Source organism: Trachypithecus francoisi, unplaced genomic scaffold, assembly GCF_009764315.1.
Source record: "Trachypithecus francoisi isolate TF-2019V2 unplaced genomic scaffold, Tfra_2.0 Lachesis_group5, whole genome shotgun sequence".
Classification (NCBI taxonomy): domain Eukaryota; kingdom Metazoa; phylum Chordata; class Mammalia; order Primates; family Cercopithecidae; genus Trachypithecus; species Trachypithecus francoisi.
The window spans coordinates 129,266,063-129,285,944 of record NW_022681470.1 but is presented as its reverse complement, the minus strand read 5'-3'; the positions used below and the strand labels follow the sequence as shown (position 1 = coordinate 129,285,944).

Here is a 19,882-nt window from a genome sequence, read left to right as displayed (position 1 = left end):
TTTCCGCTCAGTATTCCAAACCTTTACCAGTTTCCTTAAGCCCTTTTACTCAATGCCCATTTTTACCTCCTCATTATTAAGACATCATCTCTCCTTCACCTAGAAATCCGAGGCCAGTGGGTTTGATTCCTCTCAATTGTAAGTTCCCATTCCTGCTACAAATTTCTCAACATGTTTTCTTACCTTGATACCCATTAGTTCTTCCTCTCTAGGACCTCCCTTATGTCCTTGATACTATGTCCAGCCATCTGCTCATAAGCCACATTATTTCAGTTATCTCATAAACACTTGTATTTTTCTCTCAACAGTTTGCACCTCAACAGTTTGCACCCCAACAGCTATAAACATGCTTAAGTCTTCCGATCTCCATTACCTTCCTACCCTTAGCTCATGTCTTCTAGCGATTACCTCCTTCCCTATTCATCTATACTCTTTCAAAGAATAGCTTACATTAGTCATCTCCTTTTTCTCATGTCATTCATTCTTCTATCAACTCCATTCTGATTTGTCTCCAGCACTATACTTAAACTCTTCTTGCTAAGATTAACAATGCCATCTTACTTCCTAAATCCAATGGATGTTTTTCAGCGTACCTCTACGTTGCATGTAACAGTACTGATCACCTCTATCCTTCTGAAACTCTACTACATCAGTTTCTGTGTATTTCTACCACTTCTGACTTCTTTTTTGGGCTCATTTTAAGTGCCAGTACTCTCTAGAGTTCACTCCTGAGCCCTTTTCTCTTGTCACCTCTTTAGGTAATCTCAACCCATCTTATTCAAAGTATCTCCTGGCCAGGTACAGTGGCTCATATCTGTAATTCCAGCACTTTGGGAAGCCAAGGTGGGAGGACCACTTGAGCCCAGGAGTTCAAGACCAATCTGTACAGCATAGTAAGACTTCACCTCTACAAAACAAAATTTTAAATTAGCCAGGCATGCTGGGGCAGTCCCAGTTACTCAGGAGGCTGAGATGGAAGGATCACTTGAGCCTGGGAGGTTGAGGCTGCAGCGAGCTATGGTTGTGCCACTGCACTCCAGCCTAGGCCACAGAGCGAGACCCTAACTCAAAAAGTATATATACATATTTACATATAATTCTATATTAAATATACATATATTTTACATATTAAAATATTATATTTTAAATTCCTTAAAAACCTACTCTCTCTCTGGTTATTAGATATATATTAAAAAATTATTGTTAATCTTGTTAGGTGTTAGGCCGGGAATAGTGGCTCTCGCCTGTAATCCCAGCACTTTGGGAAGCCAAAGGCAGCCAGATCGCTTGAGCCCAGGAATTCGAGACCAGCCTGGGTAACATGGTGAAACCCCATCTCTACCAAAAATACAAAAATTGGCCAGGTGGGACTATGTGTGCCTGCAGTCCCAGCTACCTGGGAGGCTGAGGCAGGAGAATTGCTTGAGCCCGGGAGGCAGAGGTTTCAGTGAGCCGAGATCATGCCACTTCCTTCAGCTTGGACAATGGGAGTAAAACCCTGTCTCAAAAAATTTTAACAAAAGGTAATAAAATCTTGTTAGGTGTCATGATAACATGGTGGTTATTTGTTTTTTTAAAAAAGCCCTTATCATTAGGGAAGCATCCTTAAAGACTTAGATGAATTATGTTTAGGACTTGTTATACCACAGCAAGAAAAGAAGGAGGATAGATAAAACTGGCAAAATGTTCATAATTATTGAAGCTGGGTGATGGGTACATGGGCATGTGCTACATTATTTTTAGTACTTTTCTGAATGTTTTAAAATTTTTATAATACATTTTATTTAAAAGCTCAAGACCCCCAGATTCTTGCTCTGTATTCTCTATCTCAAGTATTGGCACCTTCATCTGCCCAGTTATCCAAGCAAAAACTCTCATCCATGTTCTATTCAAAATTCAATCAATGACCAAATTTTGCCAGTTTACCTACTATAAAGTTCTCAAATCTGCCCTTTCTTCATCTTTAACCTAATAACAGAATGTACCATAAATTTAGTCAATTAAAAACAGGAAACAAACAAAAACTATATCCACACATCTATACTCAGGCTCCCATCATTTCTTACTTAACTCCCAAGGCTTCCCTACTTCCAGTTTTATCCCCGTTAGTCATCTTCCTTTAAAGTGATGAATCCTAAACACAGTTTGATTACATCACTCCCAGATTTAACATCTGTGATACTGTGAAATATATATTTGTTCTTTGTTCCCACTTCCTGGGATATAACTCCTAAAATCCTTGGAATCTCCAAAGTGGTAAGTGTCTTTATGCTGTTGAGCTGACTGATGGCTAGGTCTCCTGGATAGCCTCAGGATGGGAGCTGGTTGCCAAGAGAACCAACCCTGTGATTAGAAGGTTGGACCTTTCAGTCCCACAGCCCCACCCCTATCCCACCTCAGTAAAGGAGAGGGGCTGAAGATTAAGTTGATTACCAGTGGTCAATGAGGTAATCAATCATTCCTACATAATGAAGCCTCCATAAAAACCCAAAATGATCGGATTCAGAAAGCTTCTGGAAGCTGAACACACGAAGTTTCCAGTAGGGTGGTGCATCTAGGAAGGGTATGGAAACTTGGTACCTCCTCCTCTACACCTAGCCCTATGCATCTCTTCATCTGTATCCTTGGTAATATTCTTTACAGTAAACCACTAAATATAAGTAAGCAGTTCCCTGAATTCTGTAAGCCAATCTAGCAAATTAATCAAACCCAAGGAGGGGGTCCTGGGAATCTTGATTTACAGCCAGTCAGAGCACAGGTAAAACATCCTGGGGCTTGAGACTGCATTGGAAGGGGGGCAGTCTTGAGGGATTCAGTCCTCACTCAACCTGTGAAATCTGACACTGTCTCCAGGTAGGTAATGTTGGAATTGAATTAGAGGACACCCAATTGGTGTCCGCTGTAGAACTGCTTGCTTGCTTGCCGTGAAGTGCAGGGGGCAGGGCAAGGAAACTCCATACATCTGGTGTCAGAAACTTGTTATGACTATAGTAGGAGAAACTGAGTTTGGTTTTTCTGCATCACCAGATTTCCTCTAATAGTTTCCAACTTTCATAGTTGTCTTCTCAAAATACGCATCATAGGTGATGGTGCTTATACCACCTCCAGGAGATGATACTGTACTCTAGCACTGGCAACAATGAAGAGCCCCCAGACTTCCGTGTGCTCCAGAGAAAACCCTTCCCCTCTCCTTCTTCATCTCTCACAGCCTCTTCACTATCATCGTGACCACCAGCATGAACCTTATTAAGTTATGTATTCCTAATTATATTAGTCACCAAGTCATCTCTCATCTTCCGAATTTATTCCCATAAACTTCTAGCATCCCTTCATATTACCCCTTTTTCCATCTCTCCTAAATGAAAATTGGCTCTCATCTGAAAACAACTGGGAGGCTAAGGCAGGAGAATTGCTTGAACCTAGGAGGTGGAGATTGCAGAGAACTGAGATCGTGCCATTGAACCACAGCCTGGGTGACAGAGCGAGACTCTGTCTCAAAAAATAAAAGGAGTCACTTCCAAGAAAAAGACTGCTATATTTTTCATCTATACCCATTGTACCACTGAGCCTGGGAATACATCTGTTCTCCTTGCTGCTTCTACACCATTCTCTCCCCATCCTCTCTAAAAATCCCTCAACTCTGAAACTCATTTTTTATGACTTTACCATTTCTACCCCTCCTTGTTGCAGTTAGTAGACCCCAAGGTCACCCCATCACGTGGCTTTCCAACATTATAATTCTGTGGGATTTAAATGTACAACCAAAGAAATCTCAGAAATCTATTTTCTCTAGTCCAATGACCTTGGCCTCTACCCTCTCCTTTAGAACACCCTCTCATGTTCACACCCCATTGATACTAGTAACTATAATCTTTTCATAACACTATTTTCAAGCATCCTATTCTTTACACCTATTTTTTCAGTTCACTCCTTTTAGTAACCTAACTCCAAACATTTGTCATCCACATCAGGTTCTATAACCTAATGATCCAATCACCTTTTCACTGTCTCTTGCATTTAGTATGTCCCAGCTTTACTCCTTACCCAGCTTAAATTCTATGTCCATCATTAAAGTCACTTTGTACATTAAAATCACCTTGTGGCAGGGTGCAGTGGCTCACACCTGTAATTCCTGACTTTGGGAGGCTGAGGCAGGTGGATCACCTGAGGTCAGGAGTTTGAGACCAGCTTGGCCAACATGGCGAAACTCCATCTCTACTAAAAATACAAAAAATTAGCCAGGCGTGGTGGTGGGTGCCTGTAATCCCAGCTACTTGGGAGGCTAAGGCAGGAGAATTGCTTGAACCTAGGAGGGGGAGATTGCAGAGAACTGAGATCGTGCCATTGAACCACAGCCTGGGTGACAGAGCGAGACTCTGTCTCAAAAAAAAAAAAGGAGTCACTTCCAAGATGGCTGAATAGAAACAGCTCCGGTCTGCAGCTCCCAGCGAGATTGATGCAGAAGATGGGTGATTTCTGCATTTCCAACTGAGGTACCTGGTTCATCTCATTGGGACTGGCTGGACAGTGGGTGCAGCCCACTGAGGGCAAATTGAAACAGGGTGGGGCATCGCCTCACCTGGGAAGCACGAGGGGTCAGCGCATTTCCCTTTCCTAGCCAAGGGAAGCCGTGACAGACTGTATCTGGGGAAACGGTACACTCCTGACCAAATATTGTGCTATTCCCACAGTCTTAGTAACCGGCAGACCAGGAGATACCCTCCTGTGCCTGGCTTGGTGGATCTCACACCCACAGAGCCTTGCTCACTGCTAGCACAGCAGTCTGAGATTGACCTGTGAGGCTGCAGCTGGACAGGGGAAGGGGCGTCTGCCATTGCTGAGGCTTGAGTAGCTCACAGTGTAAACAAAGAGGCCTGGAAGCACGAACTGGGCGGAGCCCACCACAACTCAGCAAGGCCTACTGCCTCTATAGGTTCCACCTCTGGGGACAGGGCAAAAGGTAGCAGACAGCTTCTGCAGACTTAAACGTCCCTGTCTGACAGCTCTGAAGAGAGCAGTGGTTCTCTCAGCATGGCAGTCGGGCTCCGATAATGGACAGACTGCCTCCTCAAGTAGGTCCCTGACTCCCAAGTAGCCTGACTGGGAGACACCTTCCAGTAGGGGGCCGACAGACACCTCAAACAGGCGGGTGCCCCTCTGGGACAAAGCTTCTAGAGGAGGGTTCAGGCAGGAATATTTGCTGTTCTGCAGTCTCCACTGGTGATACCCAGGCAAACAGGGTCTGGAGTGGACCTCTAGCAAACTCCAACAGACCTGCAGCTGAGGGGTCTGACTGTTAGAAGGAAAACTAACAAACAGAAAGGAACAGCATCATCATCAATAAAAAGGACATCTACACCAAAACCCCATCTGTAGGTCACCATCATCAAAGATCAAAGGTAGATAAAACCACAAAGATGGGCAGAAACCAGAGCAGAAAACCTGAAATTGCCAAAAAACAGAGTGCCTCTGCTTCTCCAAAGGATCGCAGCTCTTGGCCAATAAGGGAACAAAAAGCTGGACAGAGAACGAGTTTCACGAGTTGACAGAAGTAGGCTTCAGAAGGTCAGTAATAACAAACTTCTCCGAGCTAAAGAAGCATGTTCTAACCCGTCACAAGGAAGCTAAAAACCTTGAAAAAAGGTTAGACGAATAGCTAACTAGAATAAACAGTGTAGAGAAGACCTTAAATGACCCGATGGAGCTGAAAACCACACAGCGAGAACTACGTGATGCATGCACAAACTTCAGTAGCTGATTCGATCAAGTGGAAGAAGGGGTATCAGTGACTGAAGATCAAATTAATGAAATAAAGTGAGAAGACAAGATCAGAGAAAAAAAGAGTGAAAAGAAACGAACAAAGCCTCCAAGAAATATGGGACTATGTGAAAAGACCAAATCTACGTTTGACTGGTGTACTGGAAAGTAACAGGCAGAATGGAACAAAGTTAGAAAACACTCTTCAGGGTATTATCCAGGAGAACTTCCATAACCTAGCAAGGCAGGCCAACATTCAAATTCAGAAAATACAGAGACCACCACAAAGATACTCCTCGAGAAGAGCAACCCCAAGACACATAATTGTCAGATTCACCAAGGTGGAAGTGAATGAAAAACTTTTAAGGGCAGCCAGAGAGAAAGGTCGGGTTACCCACAAAGGGAAGCCCGTCACACTAAGCGAATCTCTCAGCAGAAACCCTACAAGTCAGAAGAGAGTGGGGGCCAGTATTCACCATTCTTAAAGAAAAGAATTTTCAACCCCGAATTTCATATCCAGCTAAACTAAGATGCATAAGTGAAGGAGAAATACAATCCTTTACAGACAAGCAAATGGTGAGAGATTTTGTCACCACCAGGCCTGCCTTACAAGAGCTCCTGAAGGAAGCACTAAACACGAATAGGATCGACTGGTACCAGCCACTACAAAAATGGTCAAGACCAGCAACGCTATGAAGAAACCACATCAATTAATGGGAAAAATAACCAGCTAACATCATAATGACAGGATCAAATTCAATCATAACAATACTAACCTTAAATGTAAATGGGCTAAATGCCCCAAATAAAAGATATAGACTGGCAAATTGGATAGAGTCAAGACCCATCAGTTTGCTGTATTCAGGAGACCCATCCCACGTGCAAAGATGCACATAGACTCAAAATAAAGGATGGAGAAAGATCTACCAAGCAAATGGAAAACAAACAAAAAAAGGCAAGGGTTGCAATCCTAGTCTCTGATAAAACAGACTTTAAACCAACAAAGACCAAAAGAGACAAAGAAGGCCATTACAAAATGGTAAAGGGATAACTTCAACAAGAGCTAACTATCCTAAATATATATGCACCCAATACAGGAGCACCCAGATTCATAAAGCAAGTCCTTAGGGACCTACAAAGAGACTTAGACTCCCACACAATAATAGTGGGAGATTTTAACACCCCACTGTCAATATTACACAGATCAATAGAAGGTTAACAAGGATGTCCAGGACTTGAACTCACCTCTGGACCAAGTGGACCTAATAGACATCTACAGAACCCTCCACCCCAAATCAACAGAATATACATTCTTCTCAGCACCATATCACACTTACTCTAAAACTGACCACATAATTGAGTAAAATACTCCTCAGCAAATGTAAAAGAACAGAAATCACAACAAACTGTCTCTCAGACCACAGTGCAATCAAAGTAGAACTCAGGACTAAGAAACTCACTCAAAACAGCACAACTACATGGAAACTGAACAACCTGCTCCTGAATGACTACTGGGCAAATAACGAAATGAAGGCAGAAATAAAGATGTTCTTTGAAAACAATGAGAACAAAGACACGTTTCAGAATCTCTGGGACACTTTTAAAGCAGTGTGTAGAGGGAAATTTGTAGCACTAAATGACCATAAGAGAAAGCAGGAAAGAGCTAAAATTGACATCCTAACATCACAATGTAAAGAACTAGAGAAGCAAGAACAAACAAATTCAAAAGCCAGCAGAAGGCAAGAAATAACTAAGATGAGAGTAGAACTGAAGAAGATAGAGACACAAAAAACCCTTCAAAAAAAAAATCAATGAATCCAGGAGCTGGTTTTTTGAAAAGATCAGCAAAATACATAGACCTCTAGCAAGATTAATAAAGAAGAAAAGAGAGAAGAATCAAATAGACCCAATAAAAAATGATAAAGGGGATATCACCACCGACCCCACAAAAATACAAACTACCATCAGAGAATACTATAAACACCTCTATGCAAATAAACTAGAAAATCTAGAAGAAATGGATAAATTCCTGGACACACACACCCTCCCAAGACTAAATCAAAAAGAAGTTGAATCTCTGAATAGACCAATAACAGGTTCTGAAATCGAGGCAATAATTAATAGCCTACCAACCAAAAAAAGTCCAGGACCAGACAGATTCACAGCTGAATTCTACCACAGGTACAAAAAGGAGATGGTATCATTCCTTCTGAAACTATTCCAATCAATAGAAAAAGAGGGAATCCTCCCTAACTCATTTTATGAGGCCAGCATCATCCTGATACCAAAGCCTGGTAGAGACACAACAAAAAAAAGAGAATTTTAGGGCAATATCCCGGATGAACATCGATGCGAAAGTCCTCAATAAAATACCAAATCCAGCAGCACATCAAAAATCTCATCCGCCACAATCAAGTCAGCTTCATCCCTGGGATGCAAGGCTGGTTCAACATATGCAAATCAATAAATGTAATCCACCACATAAACAGAACCAATGACAAAAAACCACGATTATCTCAATAGATGCAGAAAAGGCCTTTGACAAAATTCAACAGTCCTTCATGCTAAAAACTCTCAATAAACTAGGTATTGATGGAATGTATCTCAAAATAATAAGAGATTTTATGACAAACCCACAGCCTGAATGGGCAAAAAATTGGAAGCCTTCCCTGTGAAAACCAGCACAAGACAAGGATGCCCTCTCTCACCACTCCTGTTCAACAAAGTGTTGGAAGTTCCGGCTAGGGCAATCAGGCAAGAGAAAGCAATAAAGGTATTTGATTAGGAAAAGAGGAAGTCAAATTGTCTCTGTTTGCAGATGACATGATTGTATATTTAGAAAACCCCATTGTCTCAGACCAAAATCTCCTTAAGCTGATAAGCAACTTCAGCAAAGTCTCAGAATACAAAATCAATGTGCAAAAATCACAAGTGTTCCTATACACCAATAATAGACAAACAGAGAGTCAAATCATGAGTGAACTCCCATTCACAATTGCTACAAAGAGAATAAAATAGCTAGGAATCCAACATACCAGAGATGTGAAGGACCTTTTCAAGGAGAACTACAAACCACTGCTCAACGAAATAACAGAAGACACAAATGGAAGAACATTCCATGCTCACGGATAGGAAGAATCAGTATCGTGAAAATGGCCCTACTGCCCAAAGTAATTTACAGATTCAATGCTATCCCCATCAAGCTACCACTGACCTTCTTCACAGAATTGGAAAAAACTACTTTAAAGTTCATATGGAACCAAAAAAGAGCCCATATAGCCAAGACAATCCTAAGCAAAAAGAACAAAGCTGGAGGCATCATGCTACCTGACTTCAAACTATACTACAAGGCTACAGTAACCAAAACAGTATGGTACTGGTACCAAAACAGATACACAGACCAACGAAACAGAACAGAGGCCTCTGAAATAACACTACACATCTACAACCACCTGATCTTTGACAAATCTGACAAAAACAAGCAATGTAGAAAGGATTCCCTATTTAATAAACGGTGCTGGGAAAACTGGTCAGCCATATGTAGAAAGCTGAAACTGGATGCCTTCCTTACACCTTATACAAAAATTAACTCAAGATGGATTAAAGACTTAAATGTAAGACCTAACACCATAAAAACCCTAGAAGAAAACCTAGGCAATACCATTCAGAACATAGGCATGGGCAAAGACTTCATGACTAAAACACCAAAAGCAATGGCAACAAAAGCCAAAATAGACAAATGGTATCTAATTAAACTAAAGAGCTTCTGCACAGCAAAATAAACTATCATGAGTGAATAGGCAACGCACAAAATGGGAGAAAATTTGTGCAATCTATCCATCTGACAAAGGGCTAATATCCAGAATCTACAAGAAACTTAAATTTATAAGAAAAAAACAACAGCCCCATCAGAAAGTGGGCAAAGGATATGAACAGACACTTCTCAAAAGAAGATATTTATGCAGCCAACAGACATAAAAAAATGCTCATCATCACTGGTCATTGGAAAAACGCAAATGAAAACCACAATGAGATACCATCTCACGCCAGTTAGAATGGCAATCGTTAAAAAGTCAGGAAACAACAGGTGCTGGAGAGGATGTGGAGAAATGGGAATGCTTTTACACTGTTGGTGGGAGTGTAAATTAGTTCAACAATTGTGGAAGACAGTGTGGCGATTCCTCAAGGATCTATAACTAGAAATACCATTTGACCCAGCGATCCCATTACTGGGCATATACCCAAAGGATTATAAATCATTCTACGATAAAGACACATGCACATGTGTTTCTTGTGGCACTATTCACAACAGCAAAGACTTCAAACCAACCCAAATGTCTATCAATGATAGACTGGATTAAGAAAATGTGGCACATATACACAATGAAATACCATGCAGCCATAAAGAAGGATGAGTTCATGTCCTTTGCAGGGACATGGATGAAGCTGGAAACCATCATTCTAAGCAAACTATCACAAGAACAGAAAACCAAACATGGCATGTTCTTACTCATAGGTAGGAGAGAACACATGGACACAGGGTGGGGAACATCACACACCAGGGCCAGTCGGGACATGGGGGCCTGGGGGAGGGATAGCATTAGGAGAAATACCTAATGTAAATGAGTTGATGGGTACAGCAAACAAACACGGCACATGTATACCTACGTAACAAACCTGCACGTTGTGCACATGTAACCTAGAACTTATATAACTGAAAAAAAAAATCACCTTACATACATGCTTAATCCCTTGCCCCCCTCTTGCTCTCTACAAGAGGGGCGAGGTTCTCAAAACCTCACCCTAATTAAACCAAATGTTACTCCTATGCTGTACCTGCACTCATGTAGCTGAACATGGCTAAAGAAAACTACACAGCCACATGGACTGCTCTTTTGAAATTCATAAACATCAACTTAAAATACATTTTTTAATATTTCAGATTATTCTCTAATACAGAATCTGAGTACATTTTAAAATACTATTGATGCATACAGCCAAATTGCTTTTAAAATAAAATTTACTTATATATGGAGCTATTTTGAAAATATTATCATGGGGCATGGAACTTCCACTCTAGGAATTTAAGGAAATAATTTTAAAAGTATGCAAAAATTGGCCGGGCACGGTGGCTCAAGCCTGTAATCCCAGCACTTTGGGAGGCCGAGACGGGCGGATCACGAGGTCAGGAGATCGAGACCATCCTGGCTAACACGGTGAAACCCCGTCTCTACTAAAAAATACAAAAAACTAGCCGGGCGAGGTGGCGGGCGCCTGTAGTCCCAGCTACTCGGGAGGCTGAGGCAGGAGAATGACCTGAACCCGGGAGGCGGAGCTTGCAGTGAGCTGAGATCCGGCCACTGCACTCCAGCCCGGGCGACAGAGCGAGACTCCGTCTCAAAAAAAAAAAAAAAAAAAAAAGTATGCAAAAATTTAGTTAGTAGGTTACTTATAATAGACTTAACAGTTAAAAAAAGAAAGTTGGAGTTGTCCTACAATAATGAAAAATTAGTAACAATCCAAATGTTGAACTATATGGCATAGATGAAACACATTACACTAAGTCCATACCGTAGGACGCTATTAAGCCAATGGAAAAATATTCATAATATACTGTTGAAGAGGAAAAACGCAGATTATAAGAGTACATATATAATCTTTGAAAATTTTATATGTATTATTATAAATAAGTATATAAGAAAAAAGCCTGGAGGATATCAATATTTATCTTTGGATAATAAAATTATTGCTGTTTTATTTTCCATCTTTTGTTTATGTGTTCTACAAAAAATACATATTTCTTTATTAATGAATGTATCAATTTACATGTGCAGTATTGAGAATATAGTGGGATAACATTTGAGATTATAGCAGATTAAATTAGCTGTACTTACTATTATTTCTGATGCAAAATACCTGAAAGGATCATTTCCACCTTCTTCAGACTGTTCAAGGAATTGTGCTGTCAGCAAAGGGCATTTCAAGCTTTTGAAACAACTAAGGCATAAGAAATAGGTAACTATGAAATCAACACTTCCAAGTATAAAATCCCTAGTTCTTCAAATCTAAGTTAATTTTACTTGAAAAATAACATAAGCACTGCTCTGGTTTGAATGACCCTCCTCTCCAAAACTCATGTTGAAATTTAACTGCCATAAAGAGGTGGGAATTAGGCCAAGGGGGCTCCACTCTCATGCATGAGATTAATGCTCTTGTAAAAGGGCAAGTTCAGCCCACTTTTGCGTTTTGCCCTTTTACCTTCAGCCACATTATGACACAGCTAGAAGGCCCTTGCCAGATGCCAGCGCCTTAATTGTAGACTTCCCAGCCTCCAGAACTGTGAACCAATGAATTTCGTTCATTATAAATCACCCAGTCTTAGGTATTCTGTTATATCAGCACAAGTATATATCAGCACAAGCATCAATAACTTAATGTTCTACAAAACTGTTGATGTAACGTCGTTCGTACTAGTAATGGGGAGAACATGAAGAACACCTTGGGAGACTCAACATGCTAAGACTGACTTCTACATCTGAACTATCCCACTGAATTCTGAATGTTTGAGGGCCGGTGCTAGTCTACAACGTTGTTTTCATTAGTTCAAAGAAAAAATCAGGAAATACATTTTTTCACACAGCTCTATTTGTTTTATTTAGAAAACGGAACCTTATTCTGTGATTAAGCCTTTCCTATTTCTTTAGTTAAAATACCTTTCCTTTTATGAAATAATGGATTTTATAAATGGTAAAAAAACTTTTTTTTGAGACAGGGTCTCTGTCACCCAGGCTGGAATGCAGTGGCACAATAATAGCATACTGTAACCTCAAACTCCTGGGCCCAAAGGATCCTCCTGCCACAGCCTCCCAAGTAGCTTGGACTACAGGCACACAACACTGTGCCCAGCTAACTTTTTTATTTTTTGTAGAGATAGGGTCTCACTATGTTGCCCAGGCTGGTCTCAAACTCCTGAGCTCAAGCAACCTCCCACCTTGGCCTCCCAAAGTGTTAGGATTACAGGCGTGAGCCACCAGGTCTGGCTGTTAATTTTTTTTAAATGTCCTGACAAGTAGAAAGCTAAAAATAGCATGTCTCCAAAATTAAAATATTATTTTATATTCTATTTTTTAGAGACGAGGTCTTGCTGTGTTGCCCAAGCTGGTCTTGAACTCCTGGCTTCAAGTGATCCTCCTGCCTCAGCCTCCAAGTAGCCAAAATTTAAAACTTACTGGTCCATGTAATTCAATAATCTAGTCTATCATTGTCCAATAGAAATATAACATAGCCCCATATATAAGATCTTTTAGTAGACATATGAAAAAAGTAGTAAGAATGGGAGAGATGATTTTAATAATTTATCTTAACCCAATATATCTGAAATATTGTCATTTCAACATGTTATCAATATAAAAATTACTGAGGTATTTTACTGTGTGTGTGTGTTTTTTTTTTAAATAACAAGTCTTCAAAATCCAGGGGATATTTTATATTTAAAGTACATCTGAATTTTGACCAGCCATATGTCACATGCTCCAGCCATATTGAACAGTACATGTTTAGTCTATAGCACCCATGGAGGGAATGCTGTTGGGTGGGTACTCTACTATTATTTTTGTGGTCAAGTTGGATGTTCTGTCGGTGGTCCTTCTGCTGCTTTCTTTGAAAGAGTAAAACACAATTTCTCCACAGAGCTACATATATCTATTTCCCACACTCACCCTGAGCTACATGTATCTATTTCTCCCACTTTCATTATTCACTTACTATGATGAATAAAGGCAATACAAAGAAGAATATAAAGTAAATGAATGGATTTTGGTTTTATAATTATTAATTAGTTTTTTAAAGACAGGGTCTTGCTCTGTTACCCAGGCTGGAGTACAGTAGCCGATCATCATTCACTGCAGCCTCACATTCCTGGATTCAACCCATCCTCCAGCCTCAGCCTCCCAAGTAGTAGCACTACAGGTATATGGTATATTAGATGTATCCAGCTAATTTTTACATTTTTTTTTTGTAGAGATGGGGGTCTCGCTATGTTGCCTAAGGCTGGTCTCAAACTCCTGGCCCCAAACAATCCTCTCATGTCAGTCTCCCCAAAGTGATGGGATTACATGTGTGAGCCACTACACCCGGCCTATAATTTTTTTAAATATAAATGTCTCAAGTTCCCATGCTGTATCAGTTGAACCCCACATTCTTCTAAAATTCAAAATCTCAAACTAGATTTCTATTTACATGTCAAACAAGGTGAAGAAACATAAAATAACTGAACTATCAATTACTTAAGTCCATTGTGAGATGTTCTTAAAATTATACTTACAATTTCAGTAATTCATCCTTTAACTTTTCATTTTCCAGTGAGTTTTCTTTGTTATCAATGACTTCTTCCACAAAAGGCTTAGTGAACTCTATTAAGGCCTTGCAACACTGACAAAGGCCATAGTCATCCATTTGTATTTGTTCTTTTGAGTATGGAACAGGAAGAAGAGATAGCTGATTCCAAAGGGTAGACAATGCTAATCCAACTGAATATGCCTTGTTATGAAGTTTCTGAATCACTAGAACAGAGATCAAGTTGTCGCTCATCAAGTATGCTAAACATGGGACAAGAAATTCGGCAAATGTGGAATTACAAGACACCTCCTCCTCCCATATTTTAACAGCTCTTGAAATCAAGATGACACATCACAGTCTAACTGGCAGTGTTTTTTTATTCTTAGTTGTGCATAAAATAACACAGCATCTTGCCATGAAATGTTGTTTAGGTTATGTTTATAACAGACTATGTGTAACAGGCTATGTACTTAAGACAGAAACATGTTCTTTCCATGTTTTTTGGTGTTATAAGCACAAAATATGAGAGTGTATTGTAAACTGTAAAGCACTATACAAACAGGAGGTGGTATTATTAGATTTTTTTCCCCTAGAAGACAGAATATTATAGGTGGTATGAAGCTGGTAGGCATTCATATTTAAAACAAATATAATTTCTGATTTCAGGTCCCTCTATCAGATTGTGCGATAAATGAATTTCCTAAAATGAAAAATAACCTCTTCCCATGGATACTGTCTGCCTCGGTTGCCAAGACCCATTACCTACCAATATTGTTACTGCACTCAGCCATGGGGCCTTATCATCCCATATCTCCTCGTGTCATTCTTCAGCAGTACCTTTGCTATGCCCAAGCCACCTCCCAAAGCAGAGGTTGAGCAATGCCCTGCCTGATACTCTTCTGGACTACCATAATGCTATCAGATTTAGTAATGCAGACACCACAGAGGTAATCCTTGAAATATGTTTTGGGAGAAAATTCTAGATTTAAGCAGCAGATAGGAAGGTTAGGCAAAAAGGTGTAGGCTTCAATATAGCACATGAAAAATAGTATGACATTCAACAGAGTATTTACTGGGTACCCACTCTGGCCAGATACTATAATCTTTCCATGAGCAGCAGAATTCACATTGGCATTGCTATTATTCGTTTAAGCAGAGTACTCACTAATTAGCTGTAAACTTTGGTGTAGTACTGACATTTTGGGGTAACCATCAAGGCACCTAAAGATACAACAAGAAGTACTCTGATATTAAAATTCTCATTACCTGTTTGTAATGGCTGAAGCAAAAGAAGAATACTTTGGGATATCTGTTTTCCAGAGGGCTCTTCAATCAGTTCAAGCAAACCCAACAATAATTCCTTTGGACTGCATAACTATAAAAATATTCACAATTGAACCTGTTTAATACAAGTTGTATTTAAAGCCACATTATTACTATTTTTAAGAAGACATATATTGACAAAAAATATTATACAATTATGTTTTTGCTTAACATTAAAATTTACACAATTGTTAAAAAAAAATACGCACTAGCAAAACACAGAATCTGTGATGGTCAAGAAGTAACTATAAAAAGCAGCAAGAAGTCAATGGATCTTTAAGCTCAGGTTTCCTTTGCGCTTCACCTGTCTACTCTGAAATTGCCTTAATAAATTCCCAGGGGCTTCAGCAGGTGGGACCTTTCAATCCCACGCTACAAGCCTATTTAGACTAGTCCAGAATCACTGCTGTATTTTTTGAACAGGTGAAACTTTGCATTGCTTTCTGACTGGCAATATCTTATCATCTCACTTGACTGGCTTTTTTTAAAAGCTCCCAGCTCCCTTAGTCAATAACTCATACAGACGGAGCTCTCCTTCCAAATATATACTTGGGTATATTTACACTGATCACTAAGCAGTTTCTTATAACATCCTTTTTCTCAGAATTTTTCTTTCTTAGCCATCAAATATTGCCTTTAAACTCTACTAGCCTTTTACCAAGGGTCTCTTTCTAAGGTTGTTAGTCACAACTGATCTGTGTTCTACCCCTATTCCTACTTTCATTTTAATCACTTGTATTTTAGGCTTTCGATTTTCTTTTAGGGAACATACCACAAAGGAAGAGGACTGAGATTTTAATTCTAGTTCTAATGTTGCCAAAAGATAAATGTGACCTTGAACTACCTCTCTAAACCTTGTATTCCACATCTATACAAAAAGTTACTTGTTAAAATATAGCTTCCCAAGTCTCTCCCTGGAGATGCTGAATCAATGGGTCTGATATGAAGTTAATATGAGGTTAGAAAATTCTTTCATCCAGAGAATTTGGGAAATCCTGAAATGGAATTGCCTATCCAATCAATAAGACTGAGTCTTTTCTCCAACAAGTTCCTTTCTGCATGTACTTTCAGGCTAGTAGAGTTTAAAGGCAATAAACATTAAAGGGAACTATAAAATACTGCTGTGTGTTATGACAAAGAGAACCTTGTTAACTTACCTTTACTAATAAATCAAAGATCAAAAAATAAACTTTTCTTTTAGTATCCTCTTTATCTTTACACAAAAGGCATCGAACAACAGGACCAATGAGATTCCAGCCCATATTCTTGATGATGACCTGGAAAGACATTTTCAGAGTAAAGCAAACACTGCCATCTATAGGCCTCTCGCAGTGTGCTTTCCTATCTTGGAAGAGCTCAGAATTGTCTCTGAAACAGGAAGATGACTGACAAGTGAGGCCTATGACATTTCACCATAGACTTTCCAGGGTTGGCTGCTGACAGATACCAACATTTTTAAATATAGTTTTTAATATGTTCACTGAGGAAAGGCAACAGGGTCTTTACTTTTTATCAGGCAAGTTGATGTTTCCCAAGATTTAAATAGTGCCTCTATTTCCAAAAAGAGAGTTAATTTGCTGAATACAGGTACTTAACTTCCACAGAGAATTTTTCCTTATTCATAAAGAAATCCAGCCAATGCTCATGTACCTTTTAAAGTTCCTTGGAGTCTCTAAATATAATCATTGTAATTTATATAAAAAGAAGGAATACGACTTCATTAACTTTCTCTCCTACATACAAGTGGCTTCTATGTTCAAAGATATTTCAGAATGCTTACCACACAAGTGAAAGTTTATCTTTATAATTACTAATTCACATTCATTATCAAAACCATTGATTTTCAAAAGTATCAACTGTCAGGCCTCTGAGCCAAAGCTAAGCCATCATATCCCCTGTGACCTGCATGTACACATCCAGATGGCCGGTTCCTGCCTTAACTGATGACATTCCACCACAGAAGAAGTGAAAATGGCCTGTTCCTGCCTGAACTGATGACGTTGCCTTGTGAAATTCCTTTTCCTGGCACATCCTGCCTCAAAAGCTCCCCCACTGAGCACCTTGTGACCCCCACCCCTGCCTGCCAGAGCACCCCCTTTGACTGTAATTTTTTCTTCTACCTACCCAAATCCTATAAAATGGCCCCACCCCATCTCCCTTCGCTGACTCTTTTCGAACTCAGCCCACCTGCACCCAGGTGATTAAAAAGCTTTATTGCTCACACAAAGCCTGTTTGGTGGTCTCTTCACACGGACGCCAGTGACGTTTTGGTGCCATGACTCGGATCGGGGGACCTCCTTGGGGAGATCAATCTCCTGTCCTCCTGCTCTTTGCTCTGTGAGAAAGATCCACCTACAACCTCAGGTCCTCAGACAGACCAGCCCAAGGAACAGCTCACCAATTTTAAATCCGGTAAACGGCCTCTTTTTACTCTCTTCTCCAACCTCTCTCACTATCCCTCAACCTCTTTCTCCTTTCAGTCTTGGCACCACACTTCAATCTTTCCCTTCTCTTAATTTCAGTTCCTTTCCATTTCTGGTAGAGACAGAGGAGACGCGTTTTATCTGTGGACCCAAAACTCAGGCACGGCCACGGACGAGGGAAGACAGTCTTCCCTTGGTGTTTACTCACGGGGGAATGGCTGCCTGATTATTCACCCACATTTCAGAGATGTCTGACCACACAGGGACGCCTGCCTTGGTCTTTCACCCTTAGCAGCAAGTACTGCTTTTCTGGGGGGCAAGAACCCCCCGACCCCTTCTCTCCATGTCTCTACCCCTTCTCCGCTTTTCTGGGGGGCAAGAACTCCCCGACCCCTTCTCTCCGTGTCTCCACCCCTTCTCTGCTTTTCTGGAGGGCAAGAACCCCCCGACCTCTTATCTCCGTGTCTCTACCCCTTCTCCACTTTTCTGGGGGGCAAGCACCCCCCTCCCCACTCCTTCTCTCCATGTCTCTACTCTCTTTTCTCTGGGCTTGCCTCCTTCACTATGGGCAACATTCCACCCTCCATTCCTCCTTCTTCTCCCTTAGCCAGTGTTCTCAAGAACTTAAAACCTCTTCAACTCACACCTGACCTAAACCTAAACACCTTATTTTCTTCTACAATGCCACCTGACCCCGATACAAACTCGACAGTGGTCCCAAATAGCCAGAAAACGGCACTTTCAATTTTTCCATCCTACAAGATCTATATAATTCTTGTCGTAAAATGGGCAAACAGTCTGAGGTGCCTGACGTCCAGGCATCCTTTCACACATCAGTCCCTCCCTAGTCTCTGCTCCCAATGCAACTCGTCCCAAATTTCCCTTCTTTCCCTCCGGCCTCTTCCCTCAGTCCCAACCCCAAGCATCGCTGAGTCTTTCTAATCTTCCTTTTCTACAGACCCATCTGACCTCTCCTCACCAGGCCGAGCTAGGTCCCAATTTTTCCTCAGCCTCCGCTCCCCACCCTATAATCCTTTTATCACCTCCCCTCCTCACACCCGGTCTGGCTTAGTTTTGTTCCACGACTAGCCCTCCCCACCTGCCCAGCTATTTCCTCTTAAAAAGGTGACTAGAGCTAAAGACGTAGTCAAGGTTAATGTTCCTTTTTCTGTATCCGACCTCTCCCACATCAGTTAGCGTTTAGGCTCTTTTTCATCAAATATGAAAAACCCAGCCCAGTTCACGGCTTGTTTGGCAGCAACCCTGAGATGCTTTACAGCCCTAGACCCTAAAATGTCAAAAGGCCGTCTTATTCTCAATATACATTTTATTATCCAATCCGTTCCCGACATTAAATAAAACTCCAAAAATTAGATTCCAGCCCTCAAACCCCACAACAGGACTTAATTACCCTCGCCTTCAAGGTGTATAATAATAAAGGCAGCCAAGTAGCAACGTATTCCTGAGTTGCAATTCCTTGCCTCCACTGTGAGACAAACCCCAGCCACATCTCCAGCACACAAGAACTTCCAAACGCCTGAACTGCAGCAGCCAGTCATTCCTCCAGGACCGCCTCCCCCAGAAGCTTGCTACAAGTGCTGGAAATCTGGCCACTGGGCCAAGGAATGTCTGCAGCCCAGGATTCCTCCTAAGCCGTGTCCAATCTATGGGAACCCACAGAAAATTGGAGTGTTCGACTCGCCTGGGAGCCACTCCCAGAGCCCCTAGAACTCTGGCCCAAGGCTCTCTGACTCCTTCCCAGATCTTCTTGGCTTAGCGGCTAAAGACTGACGCTGCCCAATCACCTCGGAAGCCTCCTGGACCATCACAGACACTTTAGGTAACTCTCACAGTGGAGGGTAAGTCCATACTCTTCTTAATCAATACGAAGGCTACCCACTCCACATTACCTTCTTTTCAAAGGCCTGTTTCCTTTGCCTCCATAACTGTTGTGGGTATTGACGGCCGGGTTTCTAAACCTCTTAAAACTCCCCAACTCTGGTGCCAACTTAGACAACATTTTTTTATGCACTCCTTTTTAG

The 19,882-nt window shown here is 40.9% G+C and overlaps 1 protein-coding gene across 4 annotated transcripts in view; it reads right to left on the bottom strand.

Annotated features, from left to right (window-relative positions):
- Positions 1-19,882, bottom strand: part of GLMN (glomulin, FKBP associated protein) — a 59,413-nt gene that overhangs the window by 29,255 nt on the left and 10,276 nt on the right. For all 4 annotated transcript variants that reach the window (XR_004434339.1, XM_033199733.1, XM_033199731.1 and 1 more), the window contains exons 4-7: positions 16,575-16,694; positions 15,361-15,469; positions 14,081-14,318; positions 11,652-11,754 (exon numbers count right to left, since the gene is read on the bottom strand). Coding sequence is in view for 3 of the 4 variants with exons in the window: in XM_033199733.1 (XP_033055624.1) it covers positions 11,652-11,754; positions 14,081-14,318; positions 15,361-15,469; positions 16,575-16,694 (570 nt within the window). In the remaining variant the exon portion in view is untranslated. The remainder of the gene's footprint in view (positions 1-11,651; positions 11,755-14,080; positions 14,319-15,360; positions 15,470-16,574; positions 16,695-19,882) is intronic.